Source organism: Monodelphis domestica, chromosome 2 (assembly GCF_027887165.1).
Source record: "Monodelphis domestica isolate mMonDom1 chromosome 2, mMonDom1.pri, whole genome shotgun sequence".
In the NCBI taxonomy this organism is placed as follows: Eukaryota; Metazoa; Chordata; class Mammalia; order Didelphimorphia; family Didelphidae; genus Monodelphis; species Monodelphis domestica.
Genome location: NC_077228.1, coordinates 169,715,394 through 169,742,657, shown reverse-complemented (window position 1 = coordinate 169,742,657; position 27,264 = coordinate 169,715,394). Strand labels below are relative to the sequence as shown.

Here is a 27,264-nt window from a genome sequence, read left to right as displayed (position 1 = left end):
GCCCTAGAGTTTTTTCTTTAAACTTCTAGATATCATTGTGCTATTTCCCTTGCATCTACACTGAGGACCCAACTTTTTTTCTTTCCTATTATCTTGGGAGAAGATGGCAATTCTCTTTCCCTTTTTCACATCATTATTGGGAGTCTTTCTTACTATCTAATCCTAATTTCTTCCACCATTCTCTACCTTCTCCTGGGAATGGATCCAGGATTAGTGTTGCATCCCTCTCCTTTTTCCTTGACACAGAGATAATGTAGGGTGATTCTTTGCTGTGAATTTCAAAGTACTTTTGAGCAAAACCTCCCATGTCACAAAGAGAAGAAACAAAAGAGATTGGCAGTGAATAGCTGAACAGCCCCTGGAAGAATCTAGGCATCCATCTGTCCAGCCTTCTGTCCCCGCCAGTGACCATGTCTGGTCTCCCTGGAGCTGTGAAGGTCTTAGAAAGACCCAGGCTAAGGTCCTGAAGGAAAGGGGAAGCAAAGATCCTGGGTCCCTGGGAGATGGGGAGGGGGGTACTGGTTAGTATTCTGGGCACTGAAACATTCTGTTCCAGCCAGTGTTTCTGGTCCACCCCCTGGCACCAAGGTGCCTGCCACATTCATCAATGTAGCAGCTTGGTCCAGGAGGCTTCCTCCTCTGTCAATAACTGCTTATGGCTTTGCTCATCTGCACAGGCTAGTTCACCTGGTGCCTCTAATATCATCTCCTCATTGTTCATCAGTCCCTTCCTAGCCCCCTTTGCCACCTCAGTAGTGCTCCCCTCTGTCCTGCCTCTCTTCCAGCTGGGAGAACTCTCAAGGTTTCATTACTCTCTTTGCTTGCCCAATCCACCTGCATTCTAACTCCCATTCCTGCTACTGCAATGTCAGCCCCACCCCATCTCTCTCTACCCTTCAGGGTAAGAGAACCCAGAAAACAGAAGGTACAAAGAGTGGGTGAAGCAAAGCTGATCATTTCATTTCTGTTTATACCATACGTGCCCCTTCGCTCCCCGTCCACCCCCACCCCCATGCTCAGGGATGGGGATGGGGGTGAGAGGAGAAAAACAGGAAGATCTCCTTTCCAGAGATATACTCCTCTTCCCTTGCTTCCTTTAGCCATCCTTTCCTGAATTCACGGGAAGTCCTTCCTGCAATCTAACCTCCATCCATTCTGCTGTAGTAGCAGCCTCTTACTTTGCTTAAGGAACCCGCCCCGCCCCTTTCCCTCCGCCTCCCTCCCAGCCTCTCTTCTGTTACTTGTCCCCAGAATAATGTCCTACTTCGCTTGTCCTTTCTGTCTCGCTTCTCTGGTGCTACTGGGGCCAGACTCTGAGAAAGAGCCATAACCCGTGATCTCCAAGCCCCCTAGCTGGGGCGACAGAGGCTGTTCTTGGCTGGAGCCAGCCCTGTCAGAGGGGCGGGGGGCGAGAGGAGAAGAGAGGGAGGAGGGGAGGGGAGGGAAGCCGGGGCGCCCGGGGGGGAAGAAAGGGGGTTTTGTGCGGTGCTCTGGGGCCCGGCTCCGCGCCCTCTTTATAGCGTCCTCTCCTAGCGCTCGCCCTCCCTCTAGCTCTCACTCTTCCTCTCGTTCTGCAGTCCCCTCTGCAATCTCCTTCCTGCTGCAGGACCAGCCCCCGGGGGCGCCAAAGTTTGCGGGCTCGGCGCCCCGGGCCCCGGCGCCTCCTTGACTCCCCTCGTCCTTCTCCTGAGAGGTGAGTGAGAGATCCCCCAGATGCTGTGTCTTCTGCCTCCACCCCGCGCACACAGTTTATGCTATGCTCTCTGCCTGGTCCAGGTTCGTGTCAGCTCTCCCTCCCCACCCGGCAATTCCCAACCCGCCAGAGCTGAGCAATGGCTACCTTTGATCTCCCTCCCCCATCCTAGTTAAGGGGAGCTCCCTTGCAAAAGAAGCCCATGTTGGGAAAGAGGCAGGGAAGAGAGGTTCCGGGGGGGGGGGGGGTCCCTGTGTCCCAGGACACAGTATCCCTGACCCACCGGGAGTTCCCTGACAGCTACTGCTTAAGTCGCTACTCACACCAATGTCACTGCTTTCGGGGCTCCCCAGAGTCAAAGCGACAGTGGCGGAGGTCAGGGGGCTCAGTCCTGCTTATAGTAAGGCTAACTAACATTATTGACAGCATCAGTACCAAATGGATACCGTCCTGCCATCAGTACCAAGGGGAGCTCTCCTAGCATTACCAAGAGCATGGATAGCAGGCAGAGCAGCTACTATGACTGAAACGGTTAGAAGTAAAAACCACACACAGCACTGCTGGCTGCTGCGGGGATGATCAAGCAGGCGACTAGCACTACCAATAATAATAATAATAATAATAATAATAATAATAATAATAATAATAATAATTGTATGAAGACTGGTATTAGTTCAGCAACCAGTCCAATGCCATTGCTCATAATACAGTTGTGTTACCAAGACATTTAGGCTACTAATACCATTAACAAAAAATATTATTAGCATTGCTACTGTACTGGTAACAGAACTGTAAATACTGGTTATTAGTACTTAATAGTAGTACCTAATCCATTGTTCAGTTTTGTCTGACTCTTCCTGACCTCATTTAGAGTTTTCTTTTTTTTTTTAATTTTTTTTGGTCAATTTCAAACATTATTCCTTGGTTACAAAAATCATTTTCTATTCCTCTCTCCCCTCCCCCACCCCTCCCATAGCCGAGGTAGAGTTTTCTTGACAAAGATACTGGAGTGGTTTGCTATTTCCTCCTGATCATTTGACAGATGAGGAAACTGAGGCAAACAAAGTGAATTGCCCAGGGTCACATAGCTAACAAGTATCTTGAAGCCAAATTTGAGCTCAGATCTTCTTGAGTCCAGGTCTGGCACTCTACTTCATGCCTAGCTTCCTTGTATTTAATCCCAGTTAGTATTAATATGATCACTAGTATACTGGTGGCCCAGAGCTTTGGACTTAGGGTCAAGAAAACCTGGGTTCAAATTTGACCTCAGATATGCATTGATTGTGTGACCTTGGGCAAGCTATTTAACCTCTTATCTCACTTCTCTTATATGTAAAATTGAGTTAAAATAGAACCCACCCCTCAGGTTATTGTGAGGACCAAATAAGATAATATTTACATAGCACTTTGTAAGCCTAAAAGTGTTATATAAATGCAAGTCATTATTATTATTATTAAGTTGTTTATATTTCTACTAATGATGCCACTAACAGGATTATCAATAGTGCAATGACTATTATCACTAGTATTCTTGCCTGATGTAGTAATACCAGCATTGGTAAGCTAATGTTATCACAGTGTTGTGAATGGCATTGCTTACATTATAGCTAATCTCCTTATGGTGCTGCCAATAGCATTATGAATGTGATTATTAACAGTATCATTTTCCAGTATGGCCTGTTGCACTTAAAGCATCCCTGCTAATGCTCCTGATATTATTACTTATAATTCTTCCAATGAGTATTGGCTCATCTCCCTGAGATTATCAATAATACATTTAATTATTTTGTTAAAGTTGAGAAGAGAGGTATTATGAATAGTAGTGGATAAAGAGCCAGCCTTGAGCCAGGATGACCTGTGTTCAAAGTCCACTTCTGCCTCTTACCTGGGAAATCACTTAACTTCTCCCTACTGTGTTGGCAATTCAAGATTCTAAATTGCAGAGAAGTTATTAAGCTGCATTAATAGTAGAACTAACCAGAGTGTTACCTATACCAGTGAAACCACAAGTCTAGTCACTGTCCTATTAATAGTATTGTTAAAACTGTGACAGGACAGCCAGAAAGCCTGCCTATGCTAGAATCAGAAGGGGTTCAAGTCCTGCCTTGGATACGAGCTAGTTGTCTGGCCATGCAAGCCCCCCAAACAACTCTCTAAGGCTGACTTACAGATGAGCTGCTTTAGTAAAGAGCTCTCATGTTGGAGTTCTTTACATGGATGAAATTCCAGGTCCCAACACCTGCCCCCCCCCCAAAAGCATTACTTTCATTGCAATGCATTGGACCAGAATGTGTATGTCCATTATTATTGCTATTCTTACTAGCATCATTATTAATTATCAGACTTATTTGACCACAAATGATTTTACTAATATTATTGGTCCTAGAATGGCTGACATCACAGGCAGGGCTATGACTGGGACATAGAGAGCTATAGACTTTTCAGGTGAAATGTAGAAAGTTGGCTAGGCATATAGGTGTAGTTGAGAGGGGAACCACAGTCCCCACAGAGAGATCTGCTTCAGCAAGGCTTTAGAGTGATAGCCAATCTGAACCTGTGGAGCAGATCATCAAATGGGAACCCCTCCAGTAGGAGTTCCCTAAAAAATTTATAGGTTCTTCAGGAGGCAGATGAGTAGGAAAAGGATGCTGCCTGAGTGGAGGATATCCCCTTCCCCAGGTCCAGATCTCTCTGTCCCTGGCTGAGAGGATTTCTGGGAGTGAGATGGGGAATCTGGAATCAGAGACTACATCTCCTTGGGTCTGAGAAAGGGAAAATATTTTCTCACCTAGATCTTCTTCTATCCCTATATACCCACCTCCCTTTCCCTTTGGCCAACCTCCACCCCCTTCCCCATCTCGGGAAAGTGAAGAAGGAATAATTGGAATAAAAGCAGGGAAACCCACATACTAAGAGATCCACATTGATATGGACATACACCCAAATATCCATAGGAACAAGCAGATCTAGAAATGCACTTACAGATACAAAGGAACAAATAATCATGTGCCAACATATGATTTCTTATATAAATAGCACACATTGTGCTTAAAGGTCTGTAAAGCACTTTCCTTACAAGTCAGTGATGTATACACTGCCAGTATAGTTAGCCTCATTTTATAGATAAGGAAACAGAGGTTCACAGAATTGAAATGAGTTGTCTTTGGGTATATATGTGCTTAGTGCCAGGTCCAGGATTTGAATCCATGTCTGATTCCAAATCGAGGGAGAGACATATAAACCTATATACCAACATAGAATCAGACAACATTATACCCATTCTTAGGTTCTCGGACATATAGAGGTTCCTCTGTTCCCTTCTCCCCAGTCACTGGTTTATGACATAAGAATTAGGGATATATTTGCAGCTGGGGATTGTAATAGGAATATACTAAGTATAAGAAGAATTGATCCAAGGCCTTTGGACGCCCTTGATGCTCCTCATCCAATAACATGATAGAGTAGATGTGATTGAAAGAATGGTCTGCAAAATGTTTTGAAACAATGAAAATGCTGGAGATAGCAGTGATAGGGAAAGCTTTTTTGGATTCAACCCTGAGATTCGATGAGTTGAGATGATTCCTTCCAGAAATTGGGAGCAAAAAGAAGAAATCCATAAGCAGAGATGAGGCTTAGGAGGTGTCTGACACTGTCACTATGACTGAAGCCAGGAGAGATGGCAAAGAGGATGAAATCAGATAAGCTAAATGCTTTGAAATTTCCAGGACTTGAAAAAGAGAAATTGTTAAAACTAAGTAGCAAGGAAGGCACAGATGCCAGGGTTCTTTTTTTTCTTCTACTCCCTCCCCCTCAGCTGCAGGATGTGGGCCTGACTGGTTCCCAGGAGTCTGTGGGACATGGAAGGGGAAGCAATGCCAGGAATTGGGGTTTCTGTGCCCCCTGGCAAAGGAAACTAGATATGGGGAGCCACGCCAGTCCCAGAGAGAAGAGGGAGGAATCAGAAAATGAAACTAGGGTGAGACAGTCCAAGGGGGGAGGGAGTGCCCAGGCCTGGCACACTTCTCTGGCATAACTCAAAGGGAAAGGAGAATAACTCTGGATTGCCCAGTGGGCACTGGGTATGGATTTTTATCAATCCCCCACAGGGTCTGAAAGATTGTATCTCCTATGTTTCTTGAGAGTAAGATGTTTCAGGATATCCAAGTATCCTTGAACCCTCACTGATTGAGATTCTTCAAGGTTAGCAAAAAGACCCAGGTATCTAGTTTGCTTGGTCATGTTTTCTCCTCCAACCCTAGGAGTTTCTAGGAAAACTGGCCTGGATTCAACTTGGGGGTGGGGAGGAGATGGGGAATATAATGGGGGGACTCTATCTCTTAGCTATCTGCTCCTTGTATTAGCCTTCCTAAGATCATGGAGAAATTCTTCCTGGATCTCCATCTTCCCTGTTGATGCATTATCTCGTTCCTATAGCAGGCTCCCTGAAACTTTTCCTTAAACTATGACTAATACCTGGGGAACAGTAGGAACTAGAAGTCCACATGAGGTTCCTAGATCTGACATACTTCTTTACCTCTCTGAAAAATGAAAGCTACTTAATGTTTAAAGAATCTCAGCTCCAGGACCTGATGGCATGAAGACTCCTATGAGCAAGGGATGTTCTTCCCCCTCCTCCTTTTCCTTCTTCCCTTAGTGTCTCTGGAGCTCCTTGCTCTCTCTCTCGATATTAGAGTCCTTTGAGCTTCCCTTCTAGTCCATGAGGAGAGCTGGTTAGAGTGAGGGGTCTCTTCCTATACTAGCTTTGAGAAGAGGAAGAGGAAGGTGCTAGGCAATCTATCATGGCCTCTAAGTTGGGCAATAGAAATCCCTGTGGTCTCTTCTTTTTATTTTTCAATGTCCCTTTAGCTGCCCAACCCCCTCCCTGAGGAGGGAGAATAGCCCTTTACAAAAGGTACAGCCTGGAAAGGGGGAAGTGCTGGAAGGGGGCCAGGCAACCAGAGAGAGGGGCTTTGTCCCAGGCTGGTTCCTGAGCTGAGGAGATCTGGTGAGAAAGCCAGTGCCAGGGAGAAAGGAGAAGTTGTCAGGGAGTGGGAGGGGTTCAAGCAGGGGTTCAAGAGGGGGAGGATGAGAGGAAAGAGGATGAGTTGTGGGGTCCCCAGGGGCAAGGTCTAGGGAGAAAGAAGGGAATTCATCATGTAAATAGGAGGGGAGAGAATGTTAAGAGGGTATTTTAGGGAAGTTGGCTTGGATTCAATCCCAGAGCCCTCCTTGGAGTCAGCAGCCTTGGTTACCAATATTAGGAATGAAAGGGTACTAAAGGGTTGTGGGAGGAGTGTAGATAGAGAAGGAGCACAAAGCCCTTAGAGGGAAGCCTGGAGAGAGAAAAGTCAGAGGGGAAGATGGGAATGAGGAGCCAGAAGGGGATGATCACAGAATCTTGAAATCATATGATTTAGTTCTGGAAAGAACCTTCAAGATCATCTAGTCCAACCTTCAATTTTATAGATGAAGCGGAGGCTTTCAGAAGTGATGTGACCTACCCAAGGTCACAGGGGTAAGTAAGTAGTAGAACTGAGATCTAAATTGGAGGCTTTTGCCTCAAAGTCTTATGCATCTACCACTATGCCACTCTGATGTTGGAGTGGAAGAACTCTTAGAAGGACACATGAGCCAGAGGGGAAAATGATATTCAGGGTTGCTCCATTAGGGAAAATGTTGGCTCTCAAATTAGATGTCAGTTTAGACCAGCATCCCACGTGCTTCTCCTGCTTCCCAATAGCAGCCCTGGGCATGGCACAGATGCTCCTGCTGCTCCTGACTGCCTTGGTCCAAGCCCCAACTTCCTCATCTGTGGCCTTCACAGGTGACAGCTCAGGTAACAATTGGGAAGTGTTTAGGAGACTGGGGTGAGGGGCTGAGAATGGGGAGATGCTAGAGAAGAACTAAAAGGATTGAAATTTATTGGTGGGGAGAAGACACTAGGGAACGCTGTGGGAGGGGAGAACCAGTTATATCATGAAAGAAATCATCCTCTTCCCTTTTCTTCCCTTCTATCACAGAGGATCAAGCATTCCGGGTGTCCATTGGGGGTGACTCACCCCTTCGAGGGGTCCTTGGGGGCTCCATTACCATTCCCTGCCACATCTCCTACCTGAGGCCACCACCCCCAACCCCTCCCCCAGGCCGCAGGGCTGTCCTGGGCTCTCCCAGGGTCAAATGGACTTTCTTGTCTGGGGGTCGGGAGGCTGAGGTGCTGGTGGCCCGTGGGCTCAAGGTCAAGGTCAGCGAAGGCTACAGGTACCGAGTGGCTCTACCTGGATATCCAGCCTCAACCACTGATGTCTCACTGGTCCTGAGTGAACTGAGGTCCAATGACTCTGGCTTGTATCGTTGTGAAGTCCAGCACGGGATCGATGATGGCAGTGATGCAGTTGAGGTCAAGGTTAAAGGTGAGAAATGTGCATGTCAAACTCCAAAGAGAACCCTTTCCTCCCCCACATCCACTATTCTGGGTGCCTTAAGAGAAGAAGCCTATCTTGGGCAAGAGTGGGGTGATGTGGGGGAAGTATAAGAAGTCATAGTCACTGCCCTTAGGAAGGTTCAAATCTTGGTCAAGAAGAAGTGGGGCAAAGAAGTGATCGAGGGTAAAGGGTGGACATTTTTGCTTCTAGTCCTTTCCTTGATAGAAAAGAATTTCTGCCTATGATTTACCTTAAATTCTTCTTGCTATAGGGTAACATGAGTAGAGTTTTTAGTTTTTGTCTCCCAAGAGAGGAGGGAGAAAATAAGCGCCTACTATGTGCTAGTCACTGTACCAAGGATTTACAAATTTTATTTCACTGGATTCTGAAATAGGGTGGGATAGTAGGTAGGCAGGTGATGGAGGTGGGGCGGGCTGAACACTTGGATTCAGGATTCTCTCTGTCCTTTAGGGGTCGTCTTTTTGTACCGAGAGGGCTCTGCCCGATACGCTTTTTCATTCTCCCGGGCACAAGAGGCCTGTGCCCGAATTGGGGCCCGAATTGCTAGCCCTGAGCAGCTCTATGCCGCTTACCTGGGTGGCTATGAGCAGTGTGATGCAGGGTGGCTATCAGACCAGACTGTAAGGTAAGAGGATATGAGACTGAAAGGACCGGGAGGAGTCATTAGACCATGGAGAGGGAGGATGGACTTTAGGGAAACTGGGAAGAGATAATAGAGTTCTTATCCCAGAACAGGGTGTGTTGCCTGGGGTTGCCCGCTCCCCCATTACCAATGCAATGTGTGTACTGACCCTGGATGCTCTTTTCCTCCCAGGTACCCCATCCAGACTCCTCGAGAGGCCTGTTATGGGGACATGGATGGATTCCCGGGAGTTCGTAACTATGGCATGGTGGATCCAGAGGACCTCTATGATGTTTACTGCTATGCAGAAGATCTAAATGGTGATTAGGGGTTTGTGGGTGGGGAAAGATCCCTTTTCAGAATTCTCATGTTGGCACAGCCAGGCTTTAGGTACCTATCCCCTCTCTATCTGGACTTAAGTTTCCTCATTCATAAAGTGAGAGGGTTAGAACAAATGATCTCAGGAGAAGTTGGGTAGCTCAGTGGATTGAGAGTCAGGCCTAGAGACAGGAGGTCCTGGGTTCAAATGTGGTCTTAGATACTTCCTAGCTGTGTGACCCTAGGCAAGTCACTTAACCTCCATTGCTTAGCCCTTACCACTCTTCTGGCTTGGAACCAATACACAGTATTGATTCTAAGGCAGAAGGTAAGGGTTTAAAAAATTATCTCCAAGACCCCATCTCTCTGTGATTATAACTTTTTGCCAAGTATGGAAGACAGGGAGATTGTCCACAAGTCCCTTCTAGTGCTAAATTCACTGATCCTATATTATTTTTTTCTTTAAATAATATTTTATTTGATCATTTCCAAGCATTATTCATTAGAGACAAAGATCATTTTCTTTTCCTCCCCCCCATAGCTGACGCGTGATTCCACTGGGTATCACATGTGTTCTTGATTCGAACCCATTGCCATGTTGTTAGTATTTGCATTAGAGTTTCGTTTAGAGTCTCTCCTCTGTCATGTCCCCTCAACCGCTGTAGTCAGGCAGTTGCTTTTCCTTGATGTTTTTACTCCCACAGTTTGTCCTCTGCTTATGGATAGTGTTTTTCTCCTAGATCGCTGCAGATTGTTCAGGGACATTATGCCGCCACTAATGGAGAAGTCCATTACATTCTCTCGTACCACAATGTGTCATTCTCTGTGTACAATGTTCTCCTGGTTCTGCTCCTTTCACTCTGCATCAATTCCTGGAGGTTGTTCCAGTCTCCATGGAATTCCTCCACTTTATTATTCCTTTGAGCACAATAGTATTCCATCACCAACATATACCACAATTTGTTCAGCCATTCCCCAATTGATGGGCATCCCCTCGTTTTCCAATTTTTGGCCACCACAAAGCATAGCTATGAATATTCTTGTACAAGTCTTTTTCCTTATTATCTCTTTGGGGTACAGACCCAGCAGTGCTATGGCTGGATCAAAGGGTAGATATTCTTTTATCACCCTTTGGGCATAGTTCCAAATGGCCCTCCAGAATGGTTTCTGATCCTATATTATTGATGGAAGAAATTGAATAGTAAGTTGAATGAGTGATTTTCTAAGGGCTATTCATTAAGGTAAGTCTGTAATGGAGACAGCTCAAAAGCTGGGTTTCTGCTTGGAGATGGAGTCAGTGGCTTCAAATCCCAACTAATTGTCTGTATCAGGTGGGACAAGTCATTATACCTCGGAGGACCTCAATTTTCTCATCTATGAATTTAGCAGACCTAGACCCCTTCTAGCTTTAAATCCTGACTTCCGTGCCTGGGCTACTTACTACCTCTTAGTAACCTTATCTTCTCTCTCTGCCATCACAGGAGAGCTATTTCTGGGCTCCACCCCAGAGAAGCTGACCTTGGAAGAGGCACGGGCTTACTGCTGGGAACGAGGAGCAGAGATCGCCACAACAGGCCAGCTTTATGCAGCTTGGGATGAAGGCCTGGACCGGTGTAGCCCTGGGTGGCTGGCAGACGGCAGTGTGCGCTACCCCATCGTCACACCCCGACAGCGCTGTGGGGGAGGTCTTCCTGGGGTTAAAACCCTTTTTCTCTTCCCAAACCAGACTGGATTTCCTAATGCACACAGCCGTTTCAATGTCTACTGCTTCAGAGGTGAGCCTTACCTAAGAGTCTTACACCTCCTGGGGAATGAGAGAAAGAGCTAAAGGCATAGGCATAGAGCATAAAAAATCTAGGCAAGCACACATACAAAGAAATTGAGGCCAGGAGAACAGGAAGACTTAGAATGAAAAAACTGAGTGAGATACAGGGAGACACTGAGGGGAAAAAAACTCACAAAAAAGAGGAGACAGGGAGCAGCTTAAAAATAGATACAGTGATATAGAGAGCTGAAAAGAAAAACCAATCAGAATAGAAGAACTAAAGACAGACTGATCCACTCCACTAACAAGTGAGGAAACAAAAGCAAAGAGAGCTAGAGGAAGAGACATACACAGAGACATAGAGCCTGAGAAACAGAACAAGAGAGCTGGAAACAGAGATAGAAAGAGAAGTGGCAACCCAGAGGAACACAGAGGAAGGTAGAGATGGAAATAAAGATATAGAGGTAGAGGAACAGAGACTGAGACAAGACAGAGATAAAGAATTGCAGAGAGGGAGGGATAGACAGAGATGAGAGAAGTCCACTGAGGTACCTAGGAGAGAAAAGGGAAGGAGAGAGAAAGAAACAGAGAGAGAGAGATTGTAACATAACTGATCATATAAGAGGAACAGAACTTAGAATGATGATGGACTTCCAGTCAATTTGAGATGGAAGACCAAGGGAATGGTTCTAGACAGGAAGGCGTATGTAGTTGTTCTGCTCCTGCTCTCCCAGATTCCAACTGCCCCAGTTCCACCTGGCAGCTAGTCTGGTTCTATAATCTTCATTGTACACCATTCCCCCCACCTTTTTTCTTCCAGAAGAATGGGAAAAGACCCCGTCTCTCTCAGTGTTGCTGAGACAAGGTTGGAGTTTTTTTCAAAAGGAATTTCCACTAGGAAATTCAAGAGAAACAAACCATACAAGCTTAGAAAAGAATGTATTTGTTGAATGCAAAGTACTGTTCCTATCCTATTCTGGCTTGGCTGGCCTAGACTCCTCTCTTTTCAGTCGTCTGAGCTAGATGGCCTACTAATGCTAAACAGGGGTACCCAGAGACATAGCCACTGACAGCTTTGGACTGGCCTGGCTTCTAGGACTGGTTGGATAGGCTTCTTACTGCCTCCCAGAACCTGTCTCCACCTCATTCCATCAGGGTATGAGCATGATTGTGCCAAACACTTGCTCTGAAGTGACACTGAAACCTTTAGGTCTGCCCTAGTTCTTGGCCTCCCAATGAAGAAGGCTCTTCCTCATCTGGCCCCAAAGATCCCTTAACTTTGGAGGAGGGGATTTTATCTGCTCTTCTACAACCTTAGAGCTGCCTTTGTTCTTTCTAGAAGTCTTCATGGCTCTCACTTCTGGAAATCCTACTTCCTTTCTGAACCATTCCCTAAATTAATAGTTTCTTAGAAGAGTCCTTAGAATTTCTTTTTATTTTAAAATTTTTAAAAATTGCTTTCATTGTGAAATTAGAAATCAAAACCTAAGTGTTCAATTAAATTTAACAAGTATTTTATTAAGTACCTAACATGGGCCAGTTGCTAAGGATACACTCTGCTAGCTGCTAGGGATACAAAGACTAAAAGGAAACAGTATATACATGTAAGAAACTTAACTTCTAGATCATCTAGACAGTTGGATCTCTAACTTTATGGAGGAGGAAACTGAGGCAGAGAGGGTTTAAATCATTTGTTCAAGGTCACATAGCTAGTAAGAAGTGGAAGTGGTACTAGAACTCTTTTCTGGATACCTAATCCATTGTCCTCTCAATTGCACCAGACACTTCTCTATACCTAAAAGGTTTCCCTGAAACATCCTTACCAGTTGGTTGAAAATCTGGGTCCACCTTTTGGTGAGCTTGTCTTCTTTACCTATTCTTCTAGTCTCCCATCAGGCCTGGGCTTTGTAGTGGCTTCTATGACCCTCTAAAGTATGTGAAAACTCTCAATTTCTTCCTATTTCCAAGTACCTGCTCTCTTTTGGACTATCCCAAATGTTTCCAGTTGTAAGAGCAGACATGATTAACATACTGCGAATTCAAAAAAAGATACTATATATCCTAGTCCAGAATCCCAGTCCTGCCCATTTACTTTTGTCACTTATAACTTAAGTGCCCCTGGAATACACAGATTTCTTCTAGAATTCAGATTTACAAAGAGTGATATAAATTTAGAATTGAAATACTATAATGTAATTGAAAATTTTTAAGTTAAAAAAGAGTCTTCTTCATAACATCATTTACAAGTAAAGGTCAGCTTCTGTCTGAGCACTTTTAAAGAATGGGAAGCTCATTCCCACTTTGGATAGCCTTGTCCATTGTTGGACAGCCTTGACTTAAACAGTTCTTCCTAGTAAACAAAAATCTGACACCCATTGGTCCTAGTTCTATCTGGAGCTATTCAGAATCAGTAATATTGCTTCCTAAGGGAACTCAGTATATTTAAAAAACTTCAATGATGACTTCTTAAAGCTTCACTGCTTCAAGAGAAAAACATTTCTATTTCTTTTACCAATTCCTTATATGATTGCTCATCAGCAGCTTAGTCAGCCTTCTCTGGACTTGCTCCAGGTTTTCAATGTCTTTTCTAAAATGTGGTGCCTGGAACTGAAAGCAACAGGAATTATTTTCACCGAGAGTATAAAGATTCTTTCTTCATAGAAAAACTGAGAAAATGATGGAGATGAAAGAATTAAGGACTCTTTTAGTCTGGACTTGAGGAGTTTAGTGTTCAGATAGAAGGAAAGTAGCTATGACCTCAGAATATATGTTGGAAGGACTCCAACCAAAGAACAGATCCTATATGACCAAAGTCAAGGAGAAAGAAGTGTAACAGAGAGTCTTAGGGCAAAGTGTTTTGTGGGAAAGCAATACCAAAGAGATCTTAATTTTCTTCTAGCCCATCATTTCCTATCTCTTAGCTCTCCTGTTTATAGTCTAGGGCAGCAATAGGGAGGATTAGAGGAAGCCATAGAAGTCATTCTCTCTATCCCACATCTAATGAGAGAAAAAGCCTCTGGCCTTATGGAATCCCCAATTGTGATGCTAGTTCTCTGTCCTCAAGGAACACTGGGTTTAAATGGGGAGACACAGTTAGTCCTTTCACTTGTTGGGCCCTCAGCCTGATGGAGACAAGATGTACCCTTAGAACACGGACACAGACACAGGGCCAAAAATAAGGGCAGCTGATCCTGTATTTTAATGGTGGGGAAGAATTTTCAGGAGTAGAGTCCTGGTTGACAGAGATCAGTCAAGGAAGTCTCTCTTGAGGAAGATGAGTATGAAGCAGTGTTGATAAGGGAAGTGAGGGAAGGATGGATGGGTTGGATAACGAGGAAGAAAGAAAGTTGTCCAAGGATGAAGGAATGATTCTGTGAAGGTAAAGAGCAGAGAAAAGGAAGGACAGGGCCTAGGAAGTGAAGTATCAACTTTGGAGTGGAGCTAAGCAGGTGGTAAGGAGACATGCTGTCCCTGTCTTGCCTGGCTGGGCAGAGAAATGGTCTAAGGGTCAGGATGAGAGCAGGAATGATAAAGTTTCTTTTCATAGATTTTTTTTCTAATCTCACTTCACTGGTTTTCTTCTTCCCCTTGTTCCTTTCTCCTGAGTGTAAAATGATTCATTTCTAGCCTCTCTGGTTCTTCCAGTGAGAAGGATACTTACTGAAAAGCAACGGAGGTGGGCATGTTATCATTCATTTGGGATCTTTATATCTTTTCTACTTCCTCTATATCCAACTGTACTTATTCCCTTATTCTTAGCCCATTTCATGGGGGAGGGAGGATTATATTTTTCCAGATTCCTAAGAGAATCTATTTCTACCTTCATTCTCCAACTCCAAGGTTGCCTCAAATTCTGACTTTTGAAAAGTTCTCTTTGTAATCTTACTACCATCTCTCCTGCTGTAATATCTATTTCTTTTCAACCAATTCTTTCAGGAGATATGGTTCAGTAGGGCTCTTTCTTTACATTAGAGAGGGGATATGGCTTGTCCAAGATGGTATAGCCATGATTCAAACCTAAGTTCTTTGATTCCTAATCTAGGACTCTTCACCAAAACTGGCTGGTTCACTAACTCATGTGTTCACTTCATATACAATACAACAGGATTCCATGGTCCGAAATAACCTTTGCATACTTCCTCAGTTCAACTCAAATAGATATTTGTCAATTTCTTCATACACGTCATGCTCTGGTGTACCTCTGTATCAGGGCCCAGGATAGCTAAATATGGGAGTAAATACCTATCCATCCCATCTGTCCAGACCTCAGATCACTACATAATGATCCTCCTCACTCTCCTTCCAACTACAGACCCTGCTCACTCCTCTGTCTCCCCGAGGAACCCCTACCCAGCCTCAGATGGGCTAGAAACCATTGTCACAGTGACAGAGACCCTCCAGGAACTTCAGTTACTTCAAGAGGCCACACAGAGTGAGTCTCGAGGAGCAATCTACTCTGTCCCCATTTCAGAGGACAACAGGGGGATCAGCTCTACCCCAGAAGACCCTGAAGAGGCCCCCAAGATATTATTAGGTAAATCTTTATGCCTTGTAAGTTGCAGCAGGATGAAAGGGTAAAGGTGGTACAGGGACTAGAACAATGATCAATAGAATGCTCTTGAGGTACACCCATCCCTACTACTCCATCTATGCCACACAACTGCTCCTTTGGCCAAACTTGAGACTGGGCAATATCTCTTGTGTCTCCCAACTCAGAAATTAGAGTTTGTCTCCTCCATCATGCTTTTCCAGGATCTCTACCCACCCTCCCCAGCCTCCAGCCTCCCTACTGATAAGATGGTATTCTTGGACAGAGACAAAGAGCTTATATGGGTCCAGTTTGGAAGGGTTTGAGGACTCTTAACCTAAGAAGATATTGTCTGGAAAGGAGAGGCTTCCCTCCTTTGGCACCTCTTCCTTTTCCCCTCCACCATAGAAAGTGCTGAATTGGAGAAAGGAAGAGAAAGTAATATTTACTCATGTACCAGTTGCCTCCTCATCACTTCACCTCAAGTTCAAGGTCCCCCAAACATCTTTCAATTTCTTCAATATCTTTCAACCACTCCCCTCTCCTCCAAGGTCCAACAGTCCAACAGTTCTTTATTCTAGTGTCCACCTTCCACTCCCCATCTTTCTCTTTTCCCCGAGATCTCTCAGCTTCCAGACTCCCTTCTCAGGTGCCCTCCCTCAATCCCCTCCCTTCCCTGGCCCATGTTTCCAAAGCCCTACCCCCCCTTTATGTCCCACAATTCTCTTCCCTAGTCCACACTCCGGTCCCTGGGTCCCTAGAACTCCCTGGGTCTTGTTTTCCTCAATCGCCCTAGATGCTGTCCATGGTACTGATATTGCTTTCATTTGTTCTGAAGATGGAGACCAGTCAGTTACTCCGCCCATGCGGTCTTCTGAGGAGGAGGAGCAGGAGGAAGGCGAGAAGGTAATAGAGGAAGAGGATGAGGAGGGGCAAGAGGAGGGAGAGAAGGAGGAGGAAGTGGAAGACGAAGCTCCTTCTCAGATACTAAGTGAGATCCAGGAAGTAGCCATAGAGAATGGCTCTCTCTCCACTGAGCCTACGCGAGAGGAGAGGCTGTCTGAGGCTCCTCTGGTGGCTCAGGTGTCTGTGCATCATGGCTCTGTGCCTCCTCCTGGGCGGAAGCCAGAGGGACCCAAGCATCCAAGAGTCAGGGGGCAATTCACTGAGACCCTACCAACTCTTGGGGTTATTGCTCATGGGGAGGGGAGCCAAGCATCCCTGCCACCTTCTATGCCTGTTGGTACTGAAGAAGAACATGAAGAAGAGGTCGGGGTACCGGAGCTGTCTGGGGGCACTCCTCCCTGGGTCCCCCATGCAGAAAGTGATGAAGTGGGGAGCTCTGAAGAGGCACCTGGGCTGTCTCCAACAACTGGGACACTACCAGGAGTGGAGGGGAAAGAGGGGGCAGGGGACAGGGTAGCCCCCCCTGAAGAGGCTCTGGGAAGGACAGCACCTGTGGAGACCTCCGTCAGGGCCCAGCCAGCGCTACCCACTGAAAGCGCAGGCCTGGGAGCTGCGGGGGCTGCAGCCCCCTCACCAGGTAATCCAACTCACTCCTCTGTCTCCCTCTTCCTTCTGCTGCTCGGGGCTGCAGGCCATGCTATCCTTTAACCTACCCTTTACCCAACCCCATCTGCAGCCTCCCAGCCAATGACTATTTCCACCCATCCCCATTCTCCATTTTCCCTTTGTAACTCTCTTCCATTACCAATGCCATAGTTTCCTGTGACCCTACTTCCACCAGCCCTTGGCCCTGTGACTCCTCTTCTATCTTTATCCTTCCACTCTGATACCCTTATCACCCCAAGGGCAGCACACCTTTTTTCCACACCTCCTCCTGTAATTCTCTTCCTCACTCCAGGCTTTATGCACTTCCTTCCACTCCCTCTGTGGCTCCCCTCCTCTCTTCCTCTAAGACTTTCTTGTCATTTCTCCAGGTCCCCAATAGTTTATCCCCTATAATTTTCCCAGATCTTCCTTTCTGGAATCCTCCTTTTGTCCAAAACCTGCTCCCTCTGTAAATCCCACCCTCCCTTCTAATTGTCGACCTTTACTCCTGTCCTTCATCCCTCCTTTCTCCCCTCAGTTTGAACATCATTTCTCCTCCTGTCTCCCAATTCATTGCCTTTTTACCTGTCTTCCATCCCTCCCTCTTTGTGTACTCCCACTACCTTTCTTTCATTTGTGTGTCCCATTCTGGATGATATCAGGGAAGCCTTTGGATTGGAATCCCCTCTCAGTCCCAGGGAATAAACCCTTCCCCCAAGGAGCCTTAATTGACACTACTTCTGTGAAGTATTTTTATGACTGTTTCATGGAAAACAAGCCTCGGAAATAAATCTCAATTAAAAACCACTTTATAACCAAACTCTGGGTCCCTCTGTCTCCATTTCCCCCAATATGCCTCTCCTCTTTCTCTGAAGAATTATTTCTTTCTTCTGTCTTTTTTTCTGCCTATCTGACTTTGGCTCTGTCTTTGTTTCACTCTTAGCTTCTGTCTCTCTCTTTCTGCCTTCTGTCTGCTTCTCTGTTTCTGTCCTCTCGTCTGTGCCTTTTTCTGTCACTCTACCTGTCACTGCCTCTCTCCAACTGCTTTTTGGTCTCCTCTGCTCTACGAAGTATTCTGTTTTTCTTTTTCTTTCTTCTGCCTCTGCCTCTGGCTCTATTGCTCTCTGTGGCTGTCTGATTGTTTTCTCAGTTTCTTCTTTGATCTCTTCAGCCTCTTTGCCTTTGCCCTGGGTCCATGCTCTAACCCCCTCATGCTGTGCTCTCATTTTCTTCACCACTATTCCATTCCTACCCCACCCCAGGCCATGTCTACACTAACTGTCTCTCACTTGGCCCTTTTAAGTCTCTGACCTTTTCCACGACCTAAGAGGATTTATTACCAGTCTGGAGATGTGTGTGATGAGGGAAAGAAGCAGAGGAGCATGCACCCTCATTCCCAGTTGGGAGAAATCAGTGAAGGTTGGCAGCTATAGTAGTGGTGGTAGGGATTTTTCTATCTTCCAATGACTTTTGCCATTCCAATCTAGGTATAAAAATGAGTTAGGGCACTCTTCCCCTTTGAAGAAACAACAACACAGAAGAGACCTTTCCCTGGACCTCTGGAGAGGGTCAACATTAGAGCCTTAAACCATAACAGAACCTCCCATTTCCTCCTTAGTATCAGTATTGTATCTTACCAGTATTACTGGTATTTATAATTAGCATTTTATTTCTCTCCTGGACTTCCCATCTGTCCCACTCCAGTCCCTATCACTAATACTCTCTCAATTTGGTGGGTTTATGCCTTCTTCCTAACCCACTGGGAATTCAAGGCACTCAGTTGGCTTATGGAAGTACAAAGAATATGGGGGTTACTCCTGAGGGAATAAGAACTGGAACTGTGGGGGAAGGAAAGACTGGGAACTGGAGAAAAAGGGAAGAGAGAACACTCTCTACCACCCAAATGCATAGAATGAAAAGGTATTATTTTAATTGCCCCACTTTTTTTTTTAAACTCTTACCTTCCATCTTGGGGTCAGTACTGTATATTGGCTCCAAGGCAGAAGAGTGGTAAGGACTAGGCAATGAGGGTTAAGTGACTTGCCCAGGGTCACACAGATAGGAAGTGTCAGGGGCCATATTTGAACCTAGGACTTCCTGCCTTTAGGCCTGGCTCTCAATCCACTGAGCCACCCAGCTGCACCCAATTACCCTGTTTTCTGATCTCTTCAAAAGTACAGGGGTGAAGTTGGACCAGGTATGGATTGGTATGCCTTTTCTATTTTAGACCCTGGAATTCTCTCCAATTTCAGGCTTTCTCCCTCTTTCTATTCATGATGATTCCTGCTTTTTTAGGAGGAAGAGGGTATAGAACTATCCTCTTAAGCTCTTCCTATGTTCTTTGCCCATATCATGTCTGGGGGAAAGCTTCATAGGCTACTATTTCAGCAAAAAGGATGATAATTAAGTAACAAGAAATATTTCTCTACCCTCAGGAACTTAGATTACCAGGAACAGAAGACTAGAGGAGTAGGAAAGATGGAAGAGACAGATGTCTTTCAAGTCTTTGACGGACAAGAGACAGAATGAAAGTAGAGGAACAAGATGATGTGGGACCCAGATCACTTTGGGAGATGAGGAAAGTCTTCCTAGAAATGGGGGATAGAGACAGACTGAGTTATCGGAAGACTCTCTGTGGGAAAGGGAGTCATGTTGAAGTATTTCTATAATAAGCAAGGGTCATCCTGTCACAACCTTTACTTTACCTGGTGCTTAAGAGTTAATATAAGAAATAACTATCCCCTCCAGAAGGCAGCAAGGAACTCCTTGGGAGACACCTCTACAGTGGATTAGTAGAAGGAGGATAGAAGTATGGAACTGGATGAGCTCAATCTTTCTTCCAAAACTAGCCTTAGGGGTTCCAGGAAAGTGATTTGAACCAACTCTGCCCTCTCTTCATCCTCATCCCCTTTATCTTTAGGCTAGAGAACTCATAAATGTAATATTGGACACTTCGTTCCAACCATGAAGATGGTAGGGTTCTGCTGATCCTTACCTCTGTGAGCTCAAACTCCCTTGCAGAGGACATAATGTTCCACATTTTGTAGACTTGGAACTTTAAGAAGTGACCGAGACTGCAGCAGGTGAGACAGAAGTTGTTAGAAACTGGAGAAATATTATAAATTTATAATTGGAATGGGTAAGAGGGATTATCTAGGTTAACCCTTTTATGTACAATTAAGGAAACTGAGGTATAAAGAGGAGGAATTTGCCTAATGTCACATATTCTCCAGTGTTCTAGATGGATGATATAAGGCAGTAAAAAGAGCTCTGGTTCTAACTCCAGGTCAGATCCATTAACAATATGACCTTTTGAAATATCACTTAATATCTCACATTTCTATACCACTTTAGAATTTACAAAACACTATCTTCATAAAAGCCATAGGATATAGATAGAGAAGTAGTGATTTTCACCATTTTACAGTCTCAAAAAGGATTTGTATCTTACCCAAGGTCACACAGATGGAAGAGGACAAAGCTGAGACATGAGACTGGTATATAGATTTAGGACCTCAGTTTTCCCATTTTCAAAAATGGGTTTAAGGATAATTATAATATCTTCCTCTTGGGGCTGTTGAAAACCTTTAATAAGTCTAGAATATATGAACTAGATTATCCCTGATGTCATCAGTATTACTTTTACTCAACTTCCCTGCAGGCAGGCTTCAAGTCAGTGGGGACACAGCTTCCTGAACACAGATCCCTGAACCACTGGAAGTGGGGATCATCTTTTGCCCATCTGTTTGATAAGGAACCACTTACCTTATCCACTCTCTATCAAACTTACCTTGGGTAACCCCACCCCATTCATCATTGACTATTCACTGGTCTCCTGAATATCTTCTCTAAAAGAAGATGCATTGAGATCTTCTAAGAAAATAATTTCTCTTCACTTGTATTTTGGCCACTTGGTTATCTTCACCCCATATTTCTGTCATGAGAACCCTATGAGCACAACCCTGGCCTAGGATCTGGGGAGGGTGGGAAGGATCCAGAAGAAGGAAGAAGGCTGGTTTCTATGCTTAGGAAGTCAACAGTTTGCTGAGGGAGACACTGCCAACCCTCAAAAAGTTACTAATCTCTGGGGAAAAAATAGAATTCCTGCCCTCAGGAAGCTCCTACTTTGATGGGGGAGATGAAATCCCCAGGCTCCTTCCACCAGGTACAGAGACTAGAACAGATGGCCATGCCAGTCACCTTGGGAGATGTCATCTTGGGGGAGAGGTAGGGTTGGGTTGAGGGTGGCATTGATGATTGGGAAGGCTTTTTTAGGGGAAGGAAATATGGAAAAGTGTTGGGAAGGAGGGGAACTAGAGGAAAAGAAAGACGTGGTCTTTTGTAACAGAAGACTCAGAGAAAGAGCTGTAATATGAAAGGAGGTCAAGAGCAAGTTCATCTAGTAGGAGTGAAGAGTATGAAGAGGAGTCCTGGAAAATAATGGGGCAGGGGTCCAGCAATATTGAGAAGGAAAAGGATAGAATAAAAATAATATTTGAGAATTCCTGCTTCTAGTGGCCTCCAGAACAGGCTGATTCTATAAGCAGGCAAAGGGGGAAGTCAGATTTTGCATCTGTCACTCTTTCTGCTGTTTTTCCCACCTTTAGCCACCTGGCATTTACCACATAAAATCCCAGGCTCAGTATATTTGTGAACTGTAATACCTGGGAACCAAACATGGAAGACTAGGGGAACCTGCAAGGTTTTCTAACTTGTCTCTTCCAGAAAGTTAGCGTTACAAAGAATAAATACCCCTTTCCTATGGCTCTGTCCACTGCCTAGCCCTGTTCTCAGTGGGAATAGGAGGATAGAATTAGGGTCTGGGTTGGATTAAACCCTTTCCAACCTCATATTGGTTGAGGGGCTGGGGTGAGGAATTAAGGAGTGGGGTTGGGGGAAGAAAACTGAGCACACTGGACAGAGAGGAGGTTTGGCTATGGCCAAGGCCCTACTCTGGGATGGATTTCATGTGTGTTTTGAGATCTCCCACAGATGCCTGAATTCCGAGGCCACAAGCACCATGTCTCATGTCTCTGCCCCTTGCAGGTGACTGTGTTCCTAGCCCCTGTCACAATGGGGGGACATGCTACGAAGAGGGTGATGGTGTCCACTGCTTATGTCTACCTGGATATGGGGGGAATTTATGCGAGATTGGTGAGTGGAACTGTGAAGGGGCAGATAAATGAGGGTTCACAGAACTTATCTAGGGGGGTCTACTCAAGAGTGGCTTATATCCCCCTCTCCAAGGGAATCAATATTGAGAACCCTATGGTGAAGAATTTTTATTCCAAACTCATCCAGGCCTCAAATTCCCACAATACAAGAAGATGGAGATCTGTCCCACCTGGGGGTTGGAGAAGATAGATCAAGGCCAGAGACAGAAAGGGGTTTGAAGACTTCAAAGTGTATCCCTGTTCCCCCTTTCTTCCCTGGTACCTCTGACTCCTATTTCCTCTAGTCTTTGGACTCTAACTCTGCCACTGCCTCAATTCATATCACCTCAACAAACATCCCAACCCCCAGCACAGTGCTTTGCAGTAAGCACTAAATAAATGCTATTGTTGAATTGTGTTAAATTGATTAGTTGGCTATGTGCCCTATAGCCCTGGCAGCTGGGCCCAGAGGATACAAAGATGAAAAAAATGATCCTTGCTGTTAAGGAGCTTATGTTGTATTAGTATTCAGTATACACATAAGTATAATGCAAAATACAGTGTGATGGATATCAATCAACAAACATTTTTTAAGCAACTACTATATAGCAAGCATTGTGCTGAGCACTGGGCATATAGAAAGAGGCTAAAAACAATCCCTATCCTCAAATAGATTATAATCCAATGGAATTAAAAGATAAAAAGAAATACAGAAAAAAATATTCCAAAAAAAGTTCAAGAATGGAATTTCATTCACTGTCATCTGAGAGAAGCAGATACCTGCTCTTTTTACTCCTGCCACCATGCCTTCGCTAACTTCCCCATCTCTCTCACCTGTTTTCCTGAGAAAGGTTAGGACCTTGAGTTTTTAAAAATCCTCATCTTTTGTCTTAGAATCAATACTGAATATGAGTTCTAAGGCAGAAGAGCAGTAAGACCTACGTATTTGAAATTAACTGACTTACCCAGGGTCACACAGCAAGAAAGTGTCTGAGGTCATATTTGAACCCAGGACCTCCCATTTCTAAGCTTGGCTCTCTATCCACTGAGCCACCTCACTGCTTCTAGGACTTTGAATTTTGGGAATGTTTTTATAACTCCCAAGAAAATAAGGAAAGGTTTTGTGGAGATGGTAGTTTGAACTGAGCCTTCCTGGCCAATATAATATAAGCAAGGGATCCCATCCACTTCCTTTCCTTGCATCTGACCTCGAACGCTTGTCTGCCTCAGGACTCCGATCCTGCAGCTCTGGCTGGGATGCCTTCCAGGGCTCTTGCTACAAGCATTTCTCAACTCGGAGGAGCTGGGAAGAGGCTGAGACTCAGTGCCGGCTTCATGGGGCCCACCTAGCCAGCATCAGCACTCCTGAGGAGCAGAACTTCATCAACAGTGAGCTGGGTCCCTGTGGGGAGGGTTGAGGGACCCAGGGTGAGCTTTGGGGATCCACTGATTGTATTAATGCATTTTGGTTCATTTCAATTAATCAATAACTCTATTCCAGGGCTAATCCCTAGAGCTGTGGTCCAATATTGTGTCTAGGTTCAGTGTGTATGTAGCACAGGTTCCTGGTACAGCCTGGCTGGCTGCTAGGGCTTCAGGGACACATTTCAGTTTTCAGCACCTTGGAAAGTGCAGGGGAGCATGCATGGCAGAGGGTCTGGGAGGTGGGATGGGGGCAGGGCTCAGCCCTCAGTCTGTAAAAGTTTCACCATCACTATCATAGGACCTGGTTTCATTTCTAGCTCTGCTATTTAACACCTGATTGTCCTTGAGATACCTTTGTTTCCTCTGCAAAAAAAAAACATGGGACTATATGATCTCTAAAATCCCTTCCATCTCGAAATCCTTTGATCTATGTTTTTCTTATATCCAGATTTTGAATCATACTTTTCTGATTACCTCACCAAATCACTTTCTGGTGATCCCCTTCCTGGTCTCTTTCCTCTTTCTCCCCTTGGTGAATCAGGAACTCTATTTTTTAAATCATTCCTGCTTTGTTTGCACTTCTTCTCCTTCTCCCTGCCTTCTAGTCATCAGAACTTGTCCCTAACTTCTAAGCCTTGTTCCCTCTATGCTATTGTCTTGTTCCTCATCTTCCATCACTCCCTATAAATATGTCCTCCTCTCTTTCCTCTTGGGTAACAGACTAACAGGATGAGAAACTGAATGTTTTAAGATACAATGTGGTGATGCAAACAGTGGAAAAGGAGCCAAATTTTGCAGAGGACCTAGTTCAAGCCCCAATTCTGTCACCACCAGTATGACTTTGGGCAAGTCACAACTCTCTATACCTTGTTTTCTGAAATAGGTCCCTCCCATCCTCTAAATCTGTAACTATATAAACAGCTTTCCTGTGGCTTAGAAGATGTACCAGAAAAAGAGAATGTTATCTTTTAAGCTGTAGGAAAGTGGTCCATAAGAAAACAGATTTAGAGCTGGCATGAAGACTCAGCCCCAGAATTTATTGATTGCAGCTCCCTCAGCATCTCCTGTCATCTAGTCTTCCTTGTCTCGCTCTTATATTCCAGTTTCTCTCCCAGGAGGGATGGAAAATAGACTTCAGAAAGAACTTTCCCTAGTGGTAAAGTAGTAGACTGTTCCACTGTGGAAATGGCGCCCTCTGCTGGTCTAGGGACACACTACAGACTTCATTCTTAAAATCTCTCCCTACTACCCCATCTCCTCTTCCCCAGATCGATACAGAGAATACCAGTGGATTGGGCTGAATGACAGAACCATTGAGGGAGATTTCCTGTGGTCAGATGGAGTTCCTTTGGTGAGAGGAGAACGATGTTTTCATATACACATACTGGTTTCCTCTCAGCCTTTTCTACTCTTTAAGTGTCCCCCTCAAACTCCTACCTTTCTCCCTTGTTCCCCTAGTCCCTAGTTTTCTCCTTCACTGCCCCCAAAGCCCCTTCCCCTATCTCCTAGTGTCTTCCCAGACACCACCATTCTCCCTCAGTATCGTTAAGTCCCCCTAAGGCTTATCTTTCAGTATCCCCTTGGCTGCTCTCACTACCATGTCCCCTCAGTTCCCGCCCTCCCCCAAAGCTTCCAACCTTTGCCCTTCTTCCTCCATGTACCCTAACTCCTGCCTTTCTCCTTCAGTGTCCCACAGATGTTCTCCTTTTTTCTTCCCTTCTTTAGCTTTATGAGAACTGGAACCCAGGGCAACCTGACAGCTACTTCCTATCTGGAGAAAACTGTGTGGTTATGGTCTGGCATGACCAGGGACAGTGGAGTGATGTTCCCTGCAACTACCACCTATCCTATACTTGCAAGATGGGGCTGGGTGAGGAGAGACCAGAAAGAGAATAACTGAGAGGGAGGGGGCAGAGCTGACAGGAGAAGCACTAGAAACAATGGGGAGGAGGGTCAAGAGGACAGGGGGCACTAGAGGAGAAAGGCAGAGAGCTGGGAAACATTGGGGAGACAGAAGAGTATTGAAAGACACTGGGGAAGAGGTGAAAAAAGCTAAAGGAGTATCCTTGGGGATACCAGGGTGAGGGTGGAACTGGGGGCAGTAGAATGATTGATTGCCTAGTGGGTAACTGTAAAACAAAGACCCGATGCTACATAAATAGGTATGTACTAACCTTGGGATCCTGTTTGTACTGAGCTGTCAGCCCTCACCCAGGAAGGGAAAAGAGGGAGAACTGATTATCAATCAGTGTAATTTTGGTTCCAGTTGGAGCCAAAAGGCCTAAGGTGTGTCTGGCAGATGTTCTTGCTGTAGGAGCCACACCTGGTACCATCTGGGACTCCCCCTCCCTGACTGTCTCTCACAATCTCTTTCTCCTAGTGTCTTGTGGACCACCCCCAGAGCTGCCCTTGGCCCTGGTCTTTGGCCGACCAAGGTCCCACTATGAAGTGGACTCTGTGCTGCGCTATCACTGCCAGGAAGGGCTGGCCCAGCGTAATTCTCCCTTGATCCGGTGCCTTGAGAATGGCCAGTGGGAGCACCCTCAGATTTCCTGTGTACCTAAACGACCCGTGAGTACTTGAGTCCAGAAGAGTTTGGTAGGAAGAGGATATTCCACTGGGCCAGAAAAGCCAAGTGGAGGTTGTGTAAAGGGGCCAGAGATCAAGGGCCAGAGGTGGCCAGGCACCGTACCACAACAGGATAGAATGGGAATAAGGGGAGACTCATGGAGGCTATGATAGTTATTTTCAAGTATATGTGCAGGGTTGTTGTAGAACAACAATAATAATAGCAATGACAACAGCTGCTGCCCCATAAGATGATGGATTCCTTCCTCATTATCTAAGACTTTGGATAACCTCTTGTCAAACTGTGGTAAAAGAGATTCCTAGGCAGGTATATATAATAATAGCCTCAGTGGCTTCTGGGTCCCTTTTAGCTCTGGGAATCTGGGTTTCTCTCAGCTTCAGTCAGACTGGGTGGGCCAAGGGTGGAGAGGAAAGTTGAGGAAAAGATCCCAACAGAAATGTGTTTCTCCTCCTCAGCCTCGAGCCCAGCTCCGGAGGACAGCTCTGAAGGAGCGACAGGCAGCTAGGAGGGCTGGAGGATGCCGGGGAACAGGTGGCCACTGCTGACCCCTGTACCAGGCCCCAGGACACCTAGTTCCCACCTACTCTCTTCATCCCTCTTTCCCTCCCTTTCTCCTGTCGGGGCAGGGCCTCGAACATGTGGTTCAGGGCAGGGACCCCTAATCTCAATCACTCCCCCACCATCAACACCTCCACCCTATAGGCAGCTCCTTCTTTGGTGCTTTTCTTAGTATTCCCCCTTGGGGTCACTGGATGTGACATTGTAGCCAGGGTGGCCTTAGAGCAGGGAGTAATATCATGAATAGGGACCAGCAGGAATTGACCAGAAGTCCTGGTGGACCAGAAGTGACCTCATTGCCCCTGTCAGGCTGCTAAGGAAAGGGGCCAATCAAACCTTTCCTGCTGCATGGTCACCGGGACCTCCCTATTCTCACTGGAGTTATACTTCCCTAGTTACATCAGTCAGTCTCCAAGTGCCTCTGTCTACTGCCCCCCACACCCTCAGCCCTTCCTCTCCACTGCCTTTGGAGGCCTGGTCTTCCCTTACTCTTAAAAGGACAAGACTCAGCTAGGTATAAAGTGGAATCTGTGGGGTTGGATGGGTTCCCAGCATGGGGGCATTGGTCTAAGAGCCCTCAAGAGGAAAACAGGCAATAAAAAACCTATTCGACATTAA

At 45.5% G+C, this 27,264-nt stretch overlaps 1 protein-coding gene across 2 annotated transcripts; it reads left to right on the top strand.

Moving 5' to 3' along the window:
- Positions 1 to 1,236: 1,236 nt before the first annotated feature.
- Positions 1,237 to 27,264, top strand: BCAN (brevican). Of its 2 annotated transcripts, none has more exons than XM_056816239.1 (14): positions 1,237 to 1,693; positions 7,434 to 7,529; positions 7,714 to 8,103; positions 8,587 to 8,761; positions 8,951 to 9,078; positions 10,558 to 10,851; positions 15,154 to 15,375; positions 16,208 to 16,912; positions 21,967 to 22,074; positions 23,304 to 23,462; positions 24,767 to 24,849; positions 25,224 to 25,368; positions 25,879 to 26,069; positions 26,544 to 27,264. In XM_056816239.1, the coding sequence occupies exons 2-14, from the start codon at positions 7,445 to 7,447 to the stop codon at positions 26,631 to 26,633; spliced, it is 2,775 nt and encodes a 924-aa protein (XP_056672217.1). In that variant the 5' UTR covers positions 1,237 to 1,693; positions 7,434 to 7,444; the 3' UTR covers positions 26,634 to 27,264. The 2 variants fall into 2 exon arrangements, with proteins under 2 accessions (XP_056672217.1, XP_007482144.2); XM_007482082.3 differs by having other exon boundaries at positions 1,268 to 1,693; positions 7,437 to 7,529.

Bases quoted from the DNA above. Each gene is read 5' to 3' on its own strand.
- BCAN (XM_056816239.1), top strand. From the start codon at position 7,445: ATGGCACAGATGCTCCTGCTGCTCCTGACTGCCTTGGTCCAAGCCCCA. The intron at 9,079-10,557 runs GTGATTAGGGGT...CTGCCATCACAG, and splicing joins CTATGCAGAAGATCTAAATG to GAGAGCTATTTCTGGGCTCC. The intron at 26,070-26,543 runs GTGAGTACTTGA...TCTCCTCCTCAG, and splicing joins CCTGTGTACCTAAACGACCC to CCTCGAGCCCAGCTCCGGAG.